Source organism: Mesoplodon bidens (genome assembly GCF_964165515.1).
Source record: "Mesoplodon bidens genome assembly, chromosome: 4".
NCBI classification, from domain to species: domain Eukaryota; kingdom Metazoa; phylum Chordata; class Mammalia; order Artiodactyla; family Ziphiidae; genus Mesoplodon; species Mesoplodon bidens.
Window position 1 is genome coordinate 21,029,467 of NC_138160.1, and position 19,585 is coordinate 21,049,051.

At 34.0% G+C, this 19,585-nt stretch overlaps 1 protein-coding gene across 2 annotated transcripts in view; it reads right to left on the minus strand.

Moving 5' to 3' along the window:
* LOC308616881 (cadherin-10) overlaps positions 1-19,585 on the minus strand; it is a gene marked incomplete at both ends in the record, with an annotated part of 118,528 nt that overhangs the window by 12,801 nt on the left and 86,142 nt on the right. For both annotated transcript variants that reach the window (XM_081233371.1, XM_081233370.1), the window contains 3 exons: positions 5,714-5,850; positions 10,548-10,801; positions 12,122-12,309. In XM_081233371.1, the coding sequence (XP_081089497.1) occupies positions 5,714-5,850; positions 10,548-10,801; positions 12,122-12,309 (579 nt within the window). The remainder of the gene's footprint in view (positions 1-5,713; positions 5,851-10,547; positions 10,802-12,121; positions 12,310-19,585) is intronic.

The following is a 19,585-nucleotide window of genomic DNA, read 5'->3' on the forward strand; positions in this document are numbered from 1 at the left end:
GAAATTTTAATATATAGCTACTAATTTTACAAATTGGATGGAAATTTACAATGAAATACAAGATTTTAAATGTTTCATTAATGCAATTGTTACTGGTACCATTTCAACAATCCAGGCTCAATTTTGTATAACAAAATTAGTTCAATAGTAACATGTAGTGTAATAATCATGATTTTTTTTTTTTTTGGCTAAAATCAAGGGCATCAAAGTTTTCACATAAAAATATGCATTTAAAAATGTTTTGATTTGTAAATGGAATTTTAAAATATATCTTAGCCTTGGGTAACAACCGCATATTAGTCATAATTGCATTATCTCCACCAAGAACTTTTCTAGGCACTTGCCCTGATATCTGAGGTGTTTGGGGATCTTAAATTCAGGTTTATATTCATCAGCCTTTTTGATGTCAAAATCTCAGTCTCTGGATATAGTTCAACATCTTTGTGAACTTCGGTAAAGTCAAGCTCAAGATCAATATAAAAGGAGAAAGGAGATAATTCACTAAAAATAAAGCAAAAAAAATATAGCAGATAAGCTGAGGGACAGTAGCCATCTTACTAAATGGCCTCTACCAACTTCAATTATGAATAATATGATTTACCCTTGTGAAATTTATCTGATTTTCTAATTTTATCTAAATAATTTTCAGATACAGGGGTTAAAAAATATTGTCAGGTACAAACAGGGAGTATATCACTACTCAAAAGAATTTATTTCTCCTCGCTTCTCTCCATGTAATTGTAATGTTACTAAAATAATTAAATCAGCATTTTAAAAAAACAACATGTAAGAACTGATTACTTGGCAGGGGCGTTTACAAGGCTGAGTAGTATGAAACAAGGCAGACCCTTCCATCTGAAGTGTATTTGCCTTACTTTACTCTTTTCAAGGGAAACTTTAAAGTGCATCTCCTCTTTAACACTCGTGTTTAGTCTTCCTTCAGTCTTCTCAACCTATATGTGTTCAGTTCTCAGGTTCTGATTTCATATTTGCTAATCGATTGCTGCATATTATTCACTTCTTAGTATGTCAGGTGGTTAGAGTTTAGATCCTGGAATCAAACAGAGTTGACCTGATTCCCAGGTCTACCACTTATTCATTGTGTGACTTTGGCCAGTTTACATTCTGTCTCTAATGTCTCAGTTTACTCAAAATGAATCAAAATAGAACTTCTGATCTTATTCAGTTATTTGAATAATTAGGTGAGCTAATGCATGAAAACTTCTTATTGAAGTATCAGTTTGTTGGTATACACACAAAACCAATACATGTTGACTTGTTATTAAGATCATCTTTATTATCATTGTCATATCTTCCTTTATTGAAATTTATTTATCTATTATTTATTTTTGTCTGCGTTGGGTCTTTGTTGCTGTGTGCAGTTTTTCTCTAGTTGCAGCGAGCAGGGGCTACTCTTCGTTGTGGTGTGTGGGTTTCTCTTTGCGGTGGTTTGTCTTTGTTGTGTAGCACGGGCTCTAGGTGTGCAGGCTTCAGTAGTTGTGGCATGTGGGCTCAGTAGTTGTGGTTCACAGGCTCTAGAGCTCAGGCTCAGTAGTTGTGGCATATGGGCTTAGTTGCTCCGATGCATGTGGGATCTTCCTGGACCAGGGCTCTAACCTGTGTCCCGTGCATTGGCAGGGAGATTCTTAACCACTGCACCAACATGGAAGTACCACTGTCATATCTTATTTCCTTACATTACTTAAAAGCTTCAGCTACCTTTCTCCACGCAAAGCATCTACACAATAAAAATGTGTTAACTAGCTTTCCTGCAATTCATGTGGGTCTCAAGAGGAGTACATTTGGGAAAAAGTGAGGAAAGGGGAAAAAAATGAGAAAAATGTTATTCTGCTATTTTCCTACCTCCCTCACTCCTAAACAACTTGCTAAAACCCAGAGGCATAGTGTTCACCTCCAAATGAATCCTCAACTACCCCAAGTTACTTGATGCTATGGGGATAAGTGGGAAGGTATGATTCTTCTGTATTTTCTAGATGTGCTCTTTAATCTACTTTTATAGTTAGTGGACATAAGCTAAATGTTTTCCTTCAATACAAAGTCTTGACATAAAAATAACTCTTTTGTTGTTAACAATTCAGTTTCTAACTGTGCCACAGAAGCCAAGAAAGACAGAAAACTTTCACACCTAAAAAACTGCATTGTCAGTCCCTTCCCTAACACAATATGGAGATTCTCCAGCCTCTTTACACATAACTCAAGGCTCTTCAAATCAAAAGCTAAATCCACAGGGATAAACACTCTTTGTAAAGCATCAGGCCTGGAGTCACCTATTCAAAAAACAGTGCTTACACTAATCTTTTTACTGGCAGATGTGGCTGCTTATGTATAAATAAACATATAAAGCCTTCCAAGGAAGCATCATACTGAATAGGAACTGGCATATATTTACCACCTGAGACTCTTGGTCATCCAGCAAACTCTACTGTAGTGAGAATGTGTGAGCAACAAAAGATCTTAAAATGTATGTCCTAAGGTAAAACCATGCCATGTATTCACAGGCTTTTCCATACCTCCAGGAAGAAGAAAGTATAAATCGTTTTCTAGAAATCCCAGGCTTTAGAAAGAGGTATGTTTTCTACCTACTTATGGCAAGGATTTCTATTAATGAGGAAGCGGGTATAGAAAATGGAGTCCTTCAGTCATAAACATTGCTCTACTGTTGTCACAATATATTGCAATGCTTATAATTTAATTTTCAGATGTGGTTATAGGAACTCATTGGTTTCTACAATAAAGTGTTTTACAATCCCTGATTGTGACCTTAATTTTAGATTTTATATTCTCCACATGGGATTTAAAAATAATTTTTAAAGAAGAAAAAGAGAAGTTATTCCTTGGTATAGAGCATTAAATGATTACCTGGAGTAATACTTGCCATACGATGGGATACACTGATATGAATGTAGAATTAGACTGTTAGAGGCAGAGCCTGGAAACATTGGTAAGAAGTACATTTCTAGGCCATTTTGCACTGCTCTGGTCTTGGTGTATGGCATGCTTACCACAAACCCAGTGTTTAAAATCTAGTGAAAACAATTCCTTACATGCTGTTTCCCTCTCACCCTCATTCCACTTGATAATCGGAACAGTATGATGGGCCCCTGACTGTTTGTGGCTTGGCAGGTAGGCATTTCCAGCAGTTACTCCATAGACTGATTTTATTTAAGGGCAGAAAGTAGGTTTAATACTTAAAAAGAAGAATATAATTGACTTAGCTTTTTACAGAATTGTCATTACTTCAACTAGCTTCAGAAGTTAAATTTCTCAAAGTATCTGAAATGGAAATTGCAATTCCTAGCTCATTAGGCTTGGATAAGGAGCTTGAATCGAGCAGAGAGCACAATCATGATTCTGTAATAATCAGACTGGATCCTGTCGGGCACATCTAAACAATGTGATACGGCTACAGATAGAAAAATAAAACTTTCCTTAAGAAAAACTAAAAAATTCTTTGTTCACCCTGAGAGACACAGCTATTTATATCTCATTATGGAAAAACTGGATTGTTTGGATGGTGGGGTTAATCTATATTTCAGAGGCAGATTTAGGAAAAAGTTAAATCTAGTACTTTCTCTTGAGGCATTAAGTTCATTGCTGATGATCAGTCTAGCCCGGTTCCACCCACCCTTATTTAAGGCTCTGCTGTTGCCATCTTTTTTTTTTTTAAACATCTTTATTGGAGTATAATTGCTTTACAATGGTGTGATAACTTCTGCTTTATAACAAACTGAATCAGCTATACGTATACATATATCCCCATATCTCCTCCCTCTTGCGTCTCCCTCCCATCCTCCTTATCCCACCCCTCTAGGTGGTCACAAAGCACCAAGTTGATCTCCCTGTGCTATGCGGCTGCTTCCCACTAGCTATCTATTTTAGTGTATATAAGTCCATGCCACTCTCTCACGTCGGCCCAGCTTACCCTTCCCCCTCCCCGTGTCCTCAAGTCCATTCTCTATGTCTGCATCTTTATTCCTGTCCTGCCCCTAGGTTCTTCAGACCCTTTTTTTTTTTAGATTCCATATATATGTGTTAGCATACGGTATTTGTTTTTCTCTTTCTGACTTCTCTCTGTATGACAGACTGTAGGTCCATCCACCTCATTACAAATAGTGCAATTTTGTTTCTTTTTGTGGCTAAGCAATATTCAATTGTATTTATGTGCCACATCTTCTTTATCCATTCTCTGTCAATGGACACTTAGGTTGCTTCTATGTCCTGGCTATTGTAAATAGTGCTGCAATGAACATTGTGGTACATGTCTCTTTTTGAATTATGGTTTTCTCAGGGTATATGCCTAGTAGTGGAATTGCTGGGTTGTATGGTAGTTCTATTTTTAGTTTTTTAAAGAAACTCCATACTGTTCTCCATAGTGGCTGCATCAATTTACATTCCCACCAACAGTGTAAGAGGGTTCCCTTTTCTCCACACCCTCTCCAGCTTTTGTTGTTTGTAGGTTTTTTGATGATGGCCATTCTGACTGGTGTGAGATGATACCTCATTTTAGTTTTGATTTGCATTTCTCTAATGATTAGTGATGTTGAGCATCCTTTCATGTGCTTATTGGCAATCTGTATATTTTCTTTGGAGAAATATCTATTTAGGTCTTCTACCCATTTTTGGATTGGGTTGGTTGTTTTTCTGATATTAAGCTGCATGAGCTGCTTATAAATTTTAGAGATTAATCTTTTGTCAGTTGCTTCATTTGCAAATAATTTTCTCCCATTCTGAGGGTAGCCATATTTATGTTCTCCTTTGCTGTGCAAAAGCTTTTAGTTTCATTAGGTCCCATTTGTTTATTTTTGTTTTTATTTCCATTTCTCTGGGAGGTGGGTCAAAAAGGATCTTGCTGTGATTTATGTCATAGAGCGTTCTGCCTATGTTTTCCTCTAAGAGTTTTATAGTGTTGCCATCTTAAATTTCTTAATCATGTTTTAAAATGAGGCCTGATACTTTCATTTTATAATAGGCTCCAAAAATTATGTAGCCAGTCCTGTGTATGGACAAGAACTTTTGCAATTAGAGACAGATATGATTTTGAATGCTGGCTCTGTCTGTTACTAGTTGGATGAAATTTTGTAAATTTGGTCTAGACTTAAGTCATTCTAGAAACAGAATGACTAGTTTCAAATCCCAGTTTTACTACTTCTGGCATTGTGACTTTGGACAATTTACTAAAATCCTTGGAGTCTTATTTCCTTCTCTGTTAAATAAGGTCAAGAAAAATATTAGGAGGAAAGAATTAATTTAAAATTCTTAGAATAATACCTTCACCGAGTGTTTCATGTTAGCTCTTATTACTAATACCTTTGTTTCTTCACCTGTAAAAAAGAAGTAATAATATCTATCTCTGTTTATTGTTAAATAATTGACTCCCAGCATTTTAGCATAGATTTTAATTCATGACTTCCAAGCAACAATTTTAATACATTTCCCTTTCTCCCAAAGAGAATATCTTTAGTTTCCAATTCTAGATCATTTTTATTAGTTAATATTAAATGTAGATTTGTGGATGCCTACAGCTATTTCTCAGTATATATAGAAAGTATTGAAAAAAATTGTAGGTGTGGAGAAGCCTTTTAAAACCCTAGATTGAAGTTACAACTCATGTGTGTAATGAGAAGAAATTATTCTTAATACAAAATAAAACCTAACATTATGCTACATATGATATACATAAAATTCATCTTACTGATTTCAGCAGCGATAACAGTAAGATTGTGCCACTGAGATAGTTCACGGTCAAGTGGCTTTGATGTATAAAGGGATCCATTTCCAGAATGTATGTTAAAGATCCTGTCAAGGTCAGTATGGCGATCCAAGGAAAATCTGAACACATAGGGCAGAGAAAAGTACATGGCAGCATTACTGATGGTTTGCAGGAGAAAATGGTGAAATGCAAACACACATATATAGTGATATATAATAATTTCAGGAAAGTACATAGTACTGATCCAGGATGCAGACTGTGTCATGGATTTATCACAAACACACACATACACACACACACACACACACAAACTGACCCTCTCCCATCCTCCCAAAACCTCTTCCCAAGACCTGAATTGACCTTTGTTCTGCATTCAAATGCTGGTCTTCTGAATGTTTGTTTAATTAAATCATTGTCTATTGCATATTCAACTGACCTTGATGTATTTTTCCACAGAACTTGGAATTACAATTTTACATTACCAACTGACATTACCTAGTGATTGAGAATTCTGTTGAAGAATTATTACAAGGATCAAACGCAAAATATCATTCCCACTAGTAAAGTCTTTTAGTAAGACTATTGGAGACAACATTAGTTCCCTCGGAGTAGTAGATCATCAATTTATGATGGTGTTCAGCAGCTTCAAAGTATGATACCCAGGGAGCTTTGGTTTCTTACCCACATGTAGCATTATAAAATGTATACATTTTAACTAGAAATGTTTTAAAAATAGAAATGTTTAGGATAGGAGTTTTTATATGTTTGTATCAAATTAAATCTTAGTATATATATTACAAAAGCAACTATTCTGCAATTTGATTAAAGGCATTGTGTCGGGTGTCATTCCAAAGCCCAACTACAGGTTTATCAATCAGGATGATATAGTTGGGATAAATTCCATTATTTTGGGGGTTGTCAGCCAAGGTTTAAAAGAGCTGTACCCCTCATTGGTGGTTCCTGCCACTTCACAAGCTTAGTTGTTTACAAATGTTTCATAATTCTTTTTTTTTTTTTTTTTTTTTTTTGCGGTATGCGGGCCTCTCACTGCTGTGGCCTCTCCCGTGGCAGAGCACAGGCAACAGACGCGCAGGCCCAGCGGCCATGACTCACGGGCCCAGCCGCTCCACGGTATGTGGGGTCCTCCCAGACAGGGGCACAAACCCGTGTCCCCTGCATCGGCAGGCAGACTCTCAACCACTGCACCACCAGGGAAGCCCTATGTTTCATAATTCTTGAGTTAGCAAGCATAATCCCCCAAGTTATCTTTAGGGTTCCCTATTTAAAAATTTAAAAAACAAATCAAAATAAACATGACAAAACTAGGAGTAATATCTAGTTATGGCATATATTTTCCTAAGCCACAGCTGTCATTTATTTGAAGGAACAAGATATGAAATATTATTTTAAATAGTATTTTGTAAGTAATAACACAAAATAATTTTGAAAGTGCCATAAAACTTTTTTTCTTTTAGTGTTCTAAACTTGTATAATATTTTCAAAGATCAATTGAAATTTATGACCTTTTTGTGGGGTTTTTAATAAATTGCACTAGAAGAATAACTTAACATTTTGATACAGTTAATATGATTTTATTTTTGAGGATTACTTATTTTAGATTTTTATTTTAAATCAATTCTAAGTAGAATAGACCATAATTTACAAATTTCCTTAATAAACCCCAGTCCTCTCTATTAACACAATATGGATTTAGTTTTGTATTCAAACTACATGCTTTAGCCATTCACAAATAAAGCAAAACATTGTATCTCTGTATCTGGAATAATTCACAAATTATATCCCAGGTTGACAAAATTATTTTACTACTGAAAGACTCAATGTAAATTTTACCTCCTCCTTGGACTGTTCCTTGATTACCTGAAGTAGAAGCTATTTGTCCCCTTCCATCCTAAAGCACCTTGTACCATCATCTCTGCCATTTACCACATTATACTAGGAATTCATTTCATCTCACAACTCAAACAGGAAATCAAACATGAAAACAGCAAGTGTCATACTTGGAATCTAGTAGATACTCAATGAATCTTATTTCTCATACTGAATTTTCTTTCCTAACAGACTGAGAATTCCCTGAGAAACAAATTAGTAACTGCCATGGTGACCCACAAATATTTGTTGAATGACTTCTTTGGCATTTTGGCAAATGATAAGTAACCTTATTTCTATTGAAATATGTCAGTAAGTTGCATTATGTAAATCAATATAGAGCATCATTGTCTTTTCCAAATCCATTTTATGTGTTTTGTCTTTTTTTTTTTTTGTAGTTCAGTTTAAAAGCTAGTGATAAAATTTAAAGGATTATGTGAAATTATCTTGAATATACAGAGAGCTCCTGGTTCTTTTTCAAACCTGATATAATTATAGTTGACGCTTGAACAACATGGGTTTGAATTTCCTAGGTCTACTTATATACAGATATTTTCAGAAAATATAAACTAGAGTCTGTGTTTATTGAATAAATAAATCTGAGGTTGAATCATTGGATGTGGAACCGCAGATGCAGAGGGCCAACTATAAAGTTACACTCAGATTTTTGACTGTGGGGAGGGGGCGAGGGGAGATTTGCACCCCTAATCCCTGAGGTGTTCAAGGGGCAACTGTTTATTTCTCAATTCTCTATCAGTAAATTATGTTTATTACCTAACATTTTCATTTAAAAAAATCAGTTCCAAAAGACATATTTTAGGTAAATACCTTTGATTATTGCATTAACATCCACAATACATGACATGGACAGTTTATAACATGACCAGTATTATCCGATTATCCATCCCTAAATACATTGCTTTAGTAAAACTACTTTACCTCTTTGATTATATATATATACATCTTTTTAATCTGCATGGTCTATCAAGATTAACATCCAAAAATATTCATTTGCTTTTTCTACATCGTTAGTATAAATTCAAATATACAACAACGATCTTAGCTAGACTCTGTCATTAATAAGCAATGAAGTCATTAATTCTGTTGCTTAGTACACATAAATGGATTCTTTTCTCCTGGTCCTGAAATTTGCATCCTGATGAAAAATTTAACTTAAGAAAGAATCCACAGACATATTTTATCATGTAATAACCATTAGTCTATGGGAATATTTAGATTCTATTTCACTGTGTGGAAAAATATACTGTCTCTTAATAATGCCATGATTTAAACTGAACTTTTTAAAAATATTATATTTTATTTTAAGAAAGCCATTTTAAAACCAGGAACACAGAACACAGGCTATTAAAATCAGTTAGGAGCTCTGCCAAGGGAATGCTTGGTAATATTCATTGGGGAAGAATAAGAGTGTATGTTCAATAAATGTCTACTGAATGAATGACAAGAAAAAAAAAGCTTTAAAGGAAAAAAATCCAAGGAACACAACAATTTCAATGACGATAAATGGATGGGAGAGGCATTTATGGGAAAATCATGCTGACAGATGGGAGCTATACTTGACTACCATATGCAGGTTTTGGCTGCCTATATGTAACCTGTCTTGCTGTATGTGACTATAAGAAAATATTTAGGTAAAATTATATAAATCAAATAATAATTTTAATATATATGTATGTGTGTATATATATATATATATATATATATATATATATATATATATATATATATATATAATATGAAGTCACTTGATGATATGGCAGAACCTACAGAATTTTAAACTTTGAGCTAGAGTCACATGGTACATAAAAGTAGAGGTTCCGACATTCCACTGCTGCATAGTTAGGAGTCAGAGAACTGTGTACTTGGAAATTGTACAACCATTTGAACTCCTACTAGACTGGACCACATTGTAAAAAAGATAAGCAAAATCAGTCTGCTGAGGATAAGGAAACAAATGAAATCCAAAATAACTGATGGACTAACAGTTTAAAGTGAGCAGTAATTTTGATCCTGAATATTGTATATAGATATTTGTACTTTTTTAAAATGAGAGAACAAATGTCAGTGAAAACTTTTTGTCTTTCTCATTTGTATGTTTTTATCACATCTTATATGTTTTTAGGTGCCATAAGAAAACAAAGCAAAACAAAACTTTGAAATGACTCTGATCTTTCTGGAGTGTTCTAAACTTTTTGATATAGCCAAAAGAACACCAAAAAAACTTCCCCCTTTGCTGGAAGGAGTATAGAAGTTTCTAAAATCATAACTACATTGTAACATTGTTATGATTATATAATTTTTAATTATTAAAACTCCTCTCAACCTCATATTATTTAAGAACCCAAAATCACAGATAAGTTGATTTTGTTACATTGCAAATGCACAGCTGAAACAGTCCCCTTTATCTGCACCAGGCATCAGAACAACAAATATCTTAAAGAGACAGGCAGATGATACAAGCCAAGTTTCAGTCACTGGCATGATTAAAACGTAATCAAACTATGAAATTTGTGCATACCCTGCCCCAGAACACAGACAATTTATTTTAAATACTTGTGCTCACCCAACCTATGCACAGCTCTTTTTTTTTTTTTTTTTTGCGGTACGCGTGCCTTTCACTCTTGTGGCCTCTCCCGTTGCAGAGCACAGGATCCGGACGCGCGCGGCTCAGCAGCCATGGCTCACGGGCCTAGCCGCTCCGCGGCATGTGGGATCTTTCTGGACCGGGGCACGAACCTGTGTCCCCTCGTTTCCCCTGCATCGACAGGCGGACTCTCAACCACTGCGCCACCAGGGAAGCCCAGCACAACTCTCTCTTTTAATGCATTAGACGCTTTAAATAGAATTTCATGCTCTCTACATTTACTTCAGTTTCCTTTCTTTTCATCCTAAGCATAAGCATAATTACCTAATGGGGCTAGAAGTAGAATCTGGGTCCCTTGCCATCACAGTACCAATGATTGTACCCACTTCAATATCTTCATGAACCTCAAACAGATAGGAGGATCTGCTGAAAACAGGTGGTTCGTCCACATCTTCGATAGAGATTTTCACAATTGCCGTATCTTTAAATGGTCCTAGGTAATAAAATCGTGAATCCACATGGGTATTTTCTGCTTCAACCTTCAGAGTGTAAAGCCTTCGGCTCTCATAGTCAAGTGGCTGTATTAAAAATAATTAAGTAAATAAATCATCAAATTAGATTGAGGGAAATTGAATTATATGTTCCTTCCAAGTTACAGTATGATTTTTAAAGCCTAGTTGAGTTGTCAAGTTGTTTATAAACTGTAAATAATTAAAATTAATAAAAAATATATAATCTTTACACATCAGGTAGAATTCAATTTTTACTTCTTATGTACTTAAAATGTAGTACTTCAGAGCATAGGAAAATGAGATTTTAAATCTTAAAAAAATTGAAAAGGATATTAAGACCTGTCTCATATAGTGTTAACTCATTACAAAACATGGGCTGGTGGATTGTGTGTGTGTTTGTGTGTATGTATGTGTGCTGAGGTGTTGGCTACTGCTAAGTTTTTCTAAGTAAAAAATGCAGTAATCTTATAAAATATATGTTGTGATACTTCCATTCCATTCAACAGGCTCATGGCACTACATAAATTTGATGAAATTTTGAAGACTAATGCAAAACTTTTCAGCAGTTATATGAAACATTGAAAATAAGAAAAACCTTGGGTAAAGAGAAAAATTTTGATAGCTAATTGGTAATTAGGTTACATTATGAAACAAAAAGGAACTTAAATATTCAGTAGGTCATTCCTTTGCTGGTCATTTTCTGTTTAAAAGTGGTTGTGTACCTTGAACTTCGCAATAGACTCTGAGGAGAGTTCCGTGATTAACTGACGGTTACTTTATACAAATAGAGTGTTCAGGACATTTCATTAGGACATAAATTTTACTGGGCCTTATTTTTTCTTATAAGGATGGTACTGAATGTACAATAAAAAACTAGTTACCTTTAAATCATATCACTGAGTATATGTTAGCAGAAAAGTTTAATTTATGTAGCAGAAGGGAAAATGTGAACAATGAAATTATTTTCCAATCCATGCTGTCTCTTTTTATTAGCAACTCTAATTATTGCTTCATACATCTGGATAGATGGCTTGCTACTTTTTATGCCTCCAACTGTGATGATATATTACTATTATCAGTTATTAACTATTTTTTTAAGGAAACGATGTTAATAAGGGGCTTTTATTAACGTGGCTCAGAAATACAATCACATGTATATTAACTTGCCTTTTAAAATTTGAAAATCTCAGATTTCATGTTTTAATTAAGAAAAACATTTGGTCAAAACATTCAAGGAGATCTTTGGCTTTATGTCTCTCATACTTATGCATTTACATTGGAACATGGTAGGGATATTTCTTAATGGACAGAGCATGAGTCGATAATACATATCAAAATCCCTACTTCCTAAACAGTCAGATGATTATTTCTATTGATGTTCTGCACCTTTTTCACAGTGATGATGCCTTCCTGTGTGTCCTTCTCAGTTCTGATGTCAAACATATCAGTCCCATCACCATCAATAATTCGGTATTCTACTTCAGCATTTTCCCCAGTATCAGCATCAGTTGCTTTTACACTTCCAATGGATGTGCCAACCGGGGAGGATTCAAGAACTCGAAGATGGATGGTGTCTGTAAAGATTACAGAATGGAAAAGAGAGAGAAAGAGATTTCTCAGTTATAAATCTTAAACTCTACATTAGATGTTGACTAATAAGTTGAATACACACAATATGGATAATATAAAGTGTAGGAACAGAAAAAGTGGAAATCTGGGGAGTTGGTCTGTGCCTATTAGAAGTAGTGAGACCCAATTTCTAACTGTATCAAGAGTTCTGTTTTTAAAAATGAGCATGTTGTCTTTTTTTGCATTTGCACAAGTAACTAGATATCAGCTTTGAGTACACATATGTACCTGTGTGTGTTTATACAATCACAACAAATCACAGAATATACTGTGAATATTTATATATTGCAGTGAACATATTTTTAAACTGTTTTTCTTTTGTTTTTAGTTATTTACTACTCAGTTTATTTCAGCTGCAGGGCAGGACATTACAAAATTCCATGAAATCAGTCATAGTGGGGAAGAATCCTACTTCTATTTGTGACAGGAGACACAAAGAATACTCTGTGGGAGAAATACAAAGATGCCCTTCACAGTGTCGGTGTAAAAACACTAAATTCTGACCAATTCCCTTACATTTCAGAGCAAAACAAGAATTCATCTAAACCCCTGGTACACCTACTCATGCTTCATCATGAACAACCTCTCTTGCTAATGAGATTTATATTTTAGTACCTGATCATAAACTACATGCTACTGACAGATTAATCGACCTGAGGGACACTTCTGGTTAGAGCACCTTCTTGCTCATAAACCTTAAATAATTCTCCTTAATATACATAATAAAGTCCAGACCTCTTAGCTAGTCATGCTCTTGCCTGACTATATATTTCCTAATGTGTCTTTCTGTTAGCCACTTCCAGGAAAGATCTGCACCAAACTGGACTTTTCAAAGCCTTCTTGTCAAAAATTAATTTCCTATATCTCTATAGTTCACATACTATTTCCCTCACATAAAATTCTCCCCCTCCCCCACGAACCTCAAATAATCATAACACAATTTATCAAATCTGAGAAAATGGGTCTATTATGTGCTGAGTGTTTAGGGGGCTATGGCCATCAAAATTCCTATGTTGAACCCCTAACCCCCATACACTACCTCAAAATATGACTGTACTAGAAGATAATGTCTTTAGAGAGGTAATTAAGGTTAAATGAGAACATTAGGGTGAGCCCTAATCTAACATGACTAGTGTCCTAATTTAGACACAGAGAGGCACAGAGGAAAGCCCATGTGAAGACAGGGAGAAGATGGCCATCTACAAGCCAATGAGAGGCCTCAGAAGAAACCACCTTGATCTTGGGCTTCCAGCTTCCAGAACTGTGAGAAAAGAAATGCCTATTGTTTAAACCATACAGTATGTGGTACTTTGTTATGGCAGCCCTAACAAACTAACACAGGTATCTATATCTGCTCAGTTGAAAAGTCCTTTTCTAGGAGACATCATTAAGACTCAGTTTCTACCACACCCTGGTTAGTCACTTAATGCATACTTTTCAATTCTTTTTGTACATTTTTTTCTCTCCATTAATCTCTGGCAACACATTGTTGAATGAAACTCTCAATTCATTCCTTAGCTACTGTCTTGTTGGCTCTCTTTGACTTTGCTCTTTCTTCTGCTAGAAACAGCTGTTTCTAGATATTCAGATGTCTCATTCAATTTCTTCCTTCACGTGATTGCTCAACTCTGACCCCTCAGAAGGTTTCACCAATAACCTTACTGAAAACAACTTTATTGAGAAGACCACTCCCAATCACTCTTCATATCCCTTGCCACTGTTAGGCATTGTATTATTTACTTGTTTATTTGTATGTACCATGAAGATGTTGTGTTGATACAAGACAGGGATGACTGTATTTTTTCACCTTTATATTCCAATTGTATTTCTTTGAATGTAGCACCTCTACATACTTATTCTTATGTTGGATAACTGAGAAGCTTCCTAACTCGTCTACCAGGTGCTATTCTTGGCCAAATCCACTCAGATCTCAGCTATTCTCAGTACACATCACATCCATATTATCCCTTTGAAAACAATAATTTTATCAATAATTATTCAAAACTTCAAAACCATTTGATAGCTCTCTTTGTACTTAAAATAAAACATACATAGGCTGGCCCTCCACAGATTGGCTCCTTTTTCTTGTCATTCCCTCCTTTACTTAGTAGTCTCCATAACACTCCTTTAGGTTTAGGTCTCCTTTAAGTTTTTAAAATATGCTTTTCTTCTTCAATTTAATACACTTTTCTCCCTCATGAAAGATTTTCTACACAATGCGTTGCCTGGCAACCTCTAGCTCTTTCTTTTGATATACATTTATTTTCACTATACTTCTACCACAGAACACCATCAACTCTAGCCTACTTACTCCAACAACTTTCTTTTAAATATTAAATGTTAGAGAAGTAGCATCTCAATGAATTGATTTATTACACTGGAGCCGAAGTAACCTTTCTAAGAGACAGAAATGATTTAACTTCTCTACCAAAAGCACTTTTTATTGATGTTAGGATAAATTCTTAATTTCTTCATTTGGTTTATAATGTCTTATAAAATCTGGGTTTAAAAAATATCTTCAGTACCATGCTTATCTATTCTCAAACCTAGAGTATATGTGGAATACAGCCAAAAATAATTTTTTTTCAGTAAATGATCAGTCATCCAGACTAGAAACATTATAAATACATGAAATACTTAACAAAATAAATGTAAATAATATGGATGTTTTGACTGACATTTATATATATGTAACCTGTATGAACCATCTAGAGAATATAGATTCTTTTCAAGCAGGCATGAAACATTGAACCCAATTTGATCAAGTATTAAGTTATTAGACAAGTTTGAATACATTTTAATAAATCAGTATCTACTAAATTATCTGACCAGGATACAATTAAGATAGAGATTAAAACAAAAAAATAATCCCCCAAATACTCATATTCTTGAAAATTTAGAATAATTAAGAAAAACTTCTATGCAACTGATGGTTCAAATAAAATACAAATTGGGAGACAAAAAAATTGAAAAAGAAATTAAAAGAAACTCATATATGTGGTGAATAGAAAATGATTCTACTTAAATAAGGTAACTTACAGCTTTATGTGCAAAGTGTTCTGGAGAAAAGAAAAATGAGGACTGTTTTCCAACTCATTATGTGAGATCAGTACTGTATGCCCCTGATACCAAAACCAGACAAGAAATGTCCAGTGGCTATATAGTGTGGGTTAAAACTCAAGCTGCACCATACCTGACTGTATAATATTTAGCAAGTTCATTTTTAATTTTTAATTCATAATCTCCTATATAGTATAAAGTTTAGTATGTGAGAAACACTATTCTAATCACTTTACTATTAACAAAATCCAGACTTTGTTTTAATTTCACCAGCTATTCCATTAAAGTCTTTTCAGAGATCCTACTTTGAATTTAGTTGTCATGCCTATTTATTTTCCTCCTATCTGTGAGAGTTCCTCAGTATTTCCATGCTTCCTATGACCTTGACACCTTTAAAGAATACTGGTCTGTTATTTTATAAAAAATCTTTAAAATTAGGTCTGTCTCATATTTTCTCATGATTAGATCAAGGTCATGCATTTCTTTGTTTTTGGCCAAGGATATCATAAGAGTGATCTATTTTCAGTGTAGCACTGGATGCAAATATGTCTTATGACTGTTGATATTAACCTTGATTTCTTGGTTAAGAAGGTGTTTCTGCCAGTCTTTTTCATTTGTTAAGTAAGTATTTTTTCTTTATAATTAGTATATATCTTGGGAAATATACTTCAAGATTATGCAAATATCCTATTTTTCCTCAAAAGTCTACTCATTAATTTTATAATCAATCAATGATCTTCCTTGCAATAATTAATGGTGCAATTATTCTAAAGCACCATTAATGGCAATCTTCTATTTTCTTTCTAACGGTTCTTCTAATGGTGATCTTCTATTTTCTTAATTATTTCCACATATATTAATTGGAATTCTTCTGTAAGGAAAAGCTGCCCTTTCTCCCTTACTTATTTATTTATATCAGTAAGGACATTTATTTTATTCTATGTGTTATAATCTAATAATATGGATATTTATTATTTTGTGAAAGTTCTTGCAGTCTTGGTCATTCGGTGATCTTCTAGGTTGGCTCTGGTGTCTTTTCAACATGACTCCATTACTTCTTTACTTTTTTTGGGGGGGAAGTACTTCCTTAATTCCCAGCATCACAAAATGTTGTGGGTTCATCTTATATTTTCCCTGTCCAAGCCCTGAAATCAACCATGTCTCCAAGTGAGCCCTGACTTCTTTTAGTGAAGAAAGAACCATAATATTTTTAATATAGTGTAGTATACAAAATTTTAGTAAATGGAGCAACTCTTCTTTCATAACATGCAAATATGTCAAAAAAGGTAAAAGGAAGCAATTTGTATTTGAAATGTAAGTCTAATTATGTTTTTGATATAAAAATTTAAATAACAGTAAGTTATTGCCTGTTAACATATTAATTGATCTTTGTTTTAGAAATAAAATATCTGTACACTTCAAAGGAATTTAGAGTGTTATGATTTAAAATATTAGTATTTAAGGCTTTTCAGCATAAGAGAAAACCCTGTAGTACAATAGAATAAAAATATTTAAATAGAAACACTGTAATATTAGAACTGAATACACAAATCTTTATTTATAAATGCATACTTGTAAAGTAGTTGCACATTTTTGTTTTAATCTTAGTCACTGAAAAGGCCTAGAATTCCATTCCACTAGAAAAAAACAAAACACTAATGGCCAAACACTGGTCACTAATACAGTGTTTTTCTATAATATAAACAAATTCTTGGAGATTTACTGTCTGAGGAATAAAAAGGGAAGTGAGATTAGAATTCTTTGAGATAGAAATTAAATGAGGTATCAGACATTATTGGGATCATAGAAAAGTACAAATAACCCAATCAACTTGATTCTACTGTACAGCATTTTGAAAATTTGATCCTTGATAAGAAAATAATTATTTAATTGATTAAAACACATAAAATCAGATTAGGTTTCTGGAAATGTAAGTTAGTTAATTCAGTTGAACTTTTTAGCTGAAAAACAGTACTATCTCTGTGGATCACAGAGATAGAGATACACATTTGAAGGTGTTCAAAAAGTATAAGCTCCAAATTGAATGGAAAATGAGAACCTAGAGAAGTAAGTAGAAAACTGAAGCCCACTTTTGGTCTGAAGATATTTGTCATTTTCAAAAAATTGATCCTTATTTTTATGGCCTCTTGAAGCAAGAAGAATACATACCAAACTCCAAGCTATCTGCAGGGTAGTTATACAACAGCAAATAGTCTCCACAATAAGTGTTTGCATTTAGTGGAAAGGTGATCTGGACACAAGCCAACCTTCATGACATTTTGCATTCATTGTGTGGGTTTGGATGACACTGAAGAGCTCTATTTTTACAGATATAAGCAATTTTAGCCTCTAGGGGACAAAGATGACACTGTGGCCTCCACAACACAAGGGGTGAAGGCTCACAAGGCAGGCTACAAATATTTGGCCAAAAAGTTCATTCAGGCTTTTCCCTAAGATCTTACAGAAAAACCCGAACGAAATTTTTGGCCAATCCAATACTTCATGGAGAATCTATGTGGATAAGAAAACCACTGAAATTATGCTACTGGGAGGACCCTCCCTCACTACCTCTCCTCATACCTTTCTCTCTCAAGTGCTTTTTCCAAAAGTGAGAGACATTAATAGCCCTGGAAAGATGTATTACATAGCTCAATGAAAATACAGTTGTAAATACTTGGCTCATAAAGTCACAAAGGAAGAAAAATGATTGAGTCAGGTGCCATAAGATATAGAACAACATATCAAATGCCTGTTGGAGTATACACACACACGTGTGCATGCACACACACACACATATACATACATACAGATGTATGTATATAAGCTAGTAGAAAATTTAGTCAAGGATGTAAATGGAAAAATGTTTACAGTAGAATAAACAAGAAAGACAAATAAACATAGAGGAATATACTGAATATTAATCAAGCAATGCAAATTAAATTAAGGACATGATGTGATATCATTTTACACCTACTAAACTAACAAAAATAAAGTCTGACAAAACCAAATGTAAAAAGCATGTAGTCTAAGAGGAACTATTATGCAGAGCTGATTGGTGTTAAATTTGACACAATGATTTTGGGAAATTTTCGTTTCCTGGGTTACTATAACAAAGTACTAAAATCTAGGTAGCTTTAAACAGTAGAAATTTATTGTCTTACAGTTTTGAAGGCTAGAAGTCTGAAATCTAGGTATCTGGCAGGACCATTCTCTCCTTGACAGCTCTAGAGAAGATCCTTCTTTCCCTTTTCTAGGTTCTAGTGTTTGCCAGCAATCCTTGGCATTCCTCGACTTGTAGATGAATCATTCCAGTTATATGTCCATCTTTTCCCTGTATGTTCACATTGTATTCCCTTAGTGTGTCTCTCTGTGTATCCAAATTGCCCCTCTTTTTAAGGATATCAGTCATATTGGAAAAGGGTCTCAACCCTAATGATATCCTTTTAACTTGATCACCACTAAAGACCCTATTTCCACATAAGGTCACATTCTGAAATACTGTGGATTAGGACTTAAAAGTATATTTTTAGGGGACTCAATTCAACCCATAACAGGATTATGTGTTGTGATGTTAAATATTAGCATAAATAAAATCCAGCAATGTGCATGAGGAAAATAGCTGCAGAAATGCCATTGTTTGTAAAGTTATGTAAAGTGAAACACAGAATTATTGTTTGTAAAGTTAAAAAAAAAAAAGAGGAAAGGAACCAAATGTCAAACAGCATGAGAATAGGTAAATAAATTGTTACATTATCAGACATCCCAACATAATACAAAATTGAAAACCATGAGCTATAGTTACATCAGAAAAAATGTGGATGAATCTTAGTTGCATTATATTAAGTGGAAAAAGGCCAATTTCAGAAAATTATATATGGTGTGATACTAATTTTATAAACCATAAACAAGAACTCAACAATATTTTACTTAGAAAAACATAAATACTATGTATATATATTTATATATGTGAATAATCTCTTTCAAACATGTACATATATGAGCACAAAATTCAAGGATCATGCATGTGAATGCAAACTATTTTTAAAGTCCTTGTAATGTGTTAAAGTGGTACTACTTATATTCTCTTGTAGTTATTACGTACTGCATGAAAATGTAAAACAAACCAGCAAACCCATATACATCATAAATAATTGTCAAATT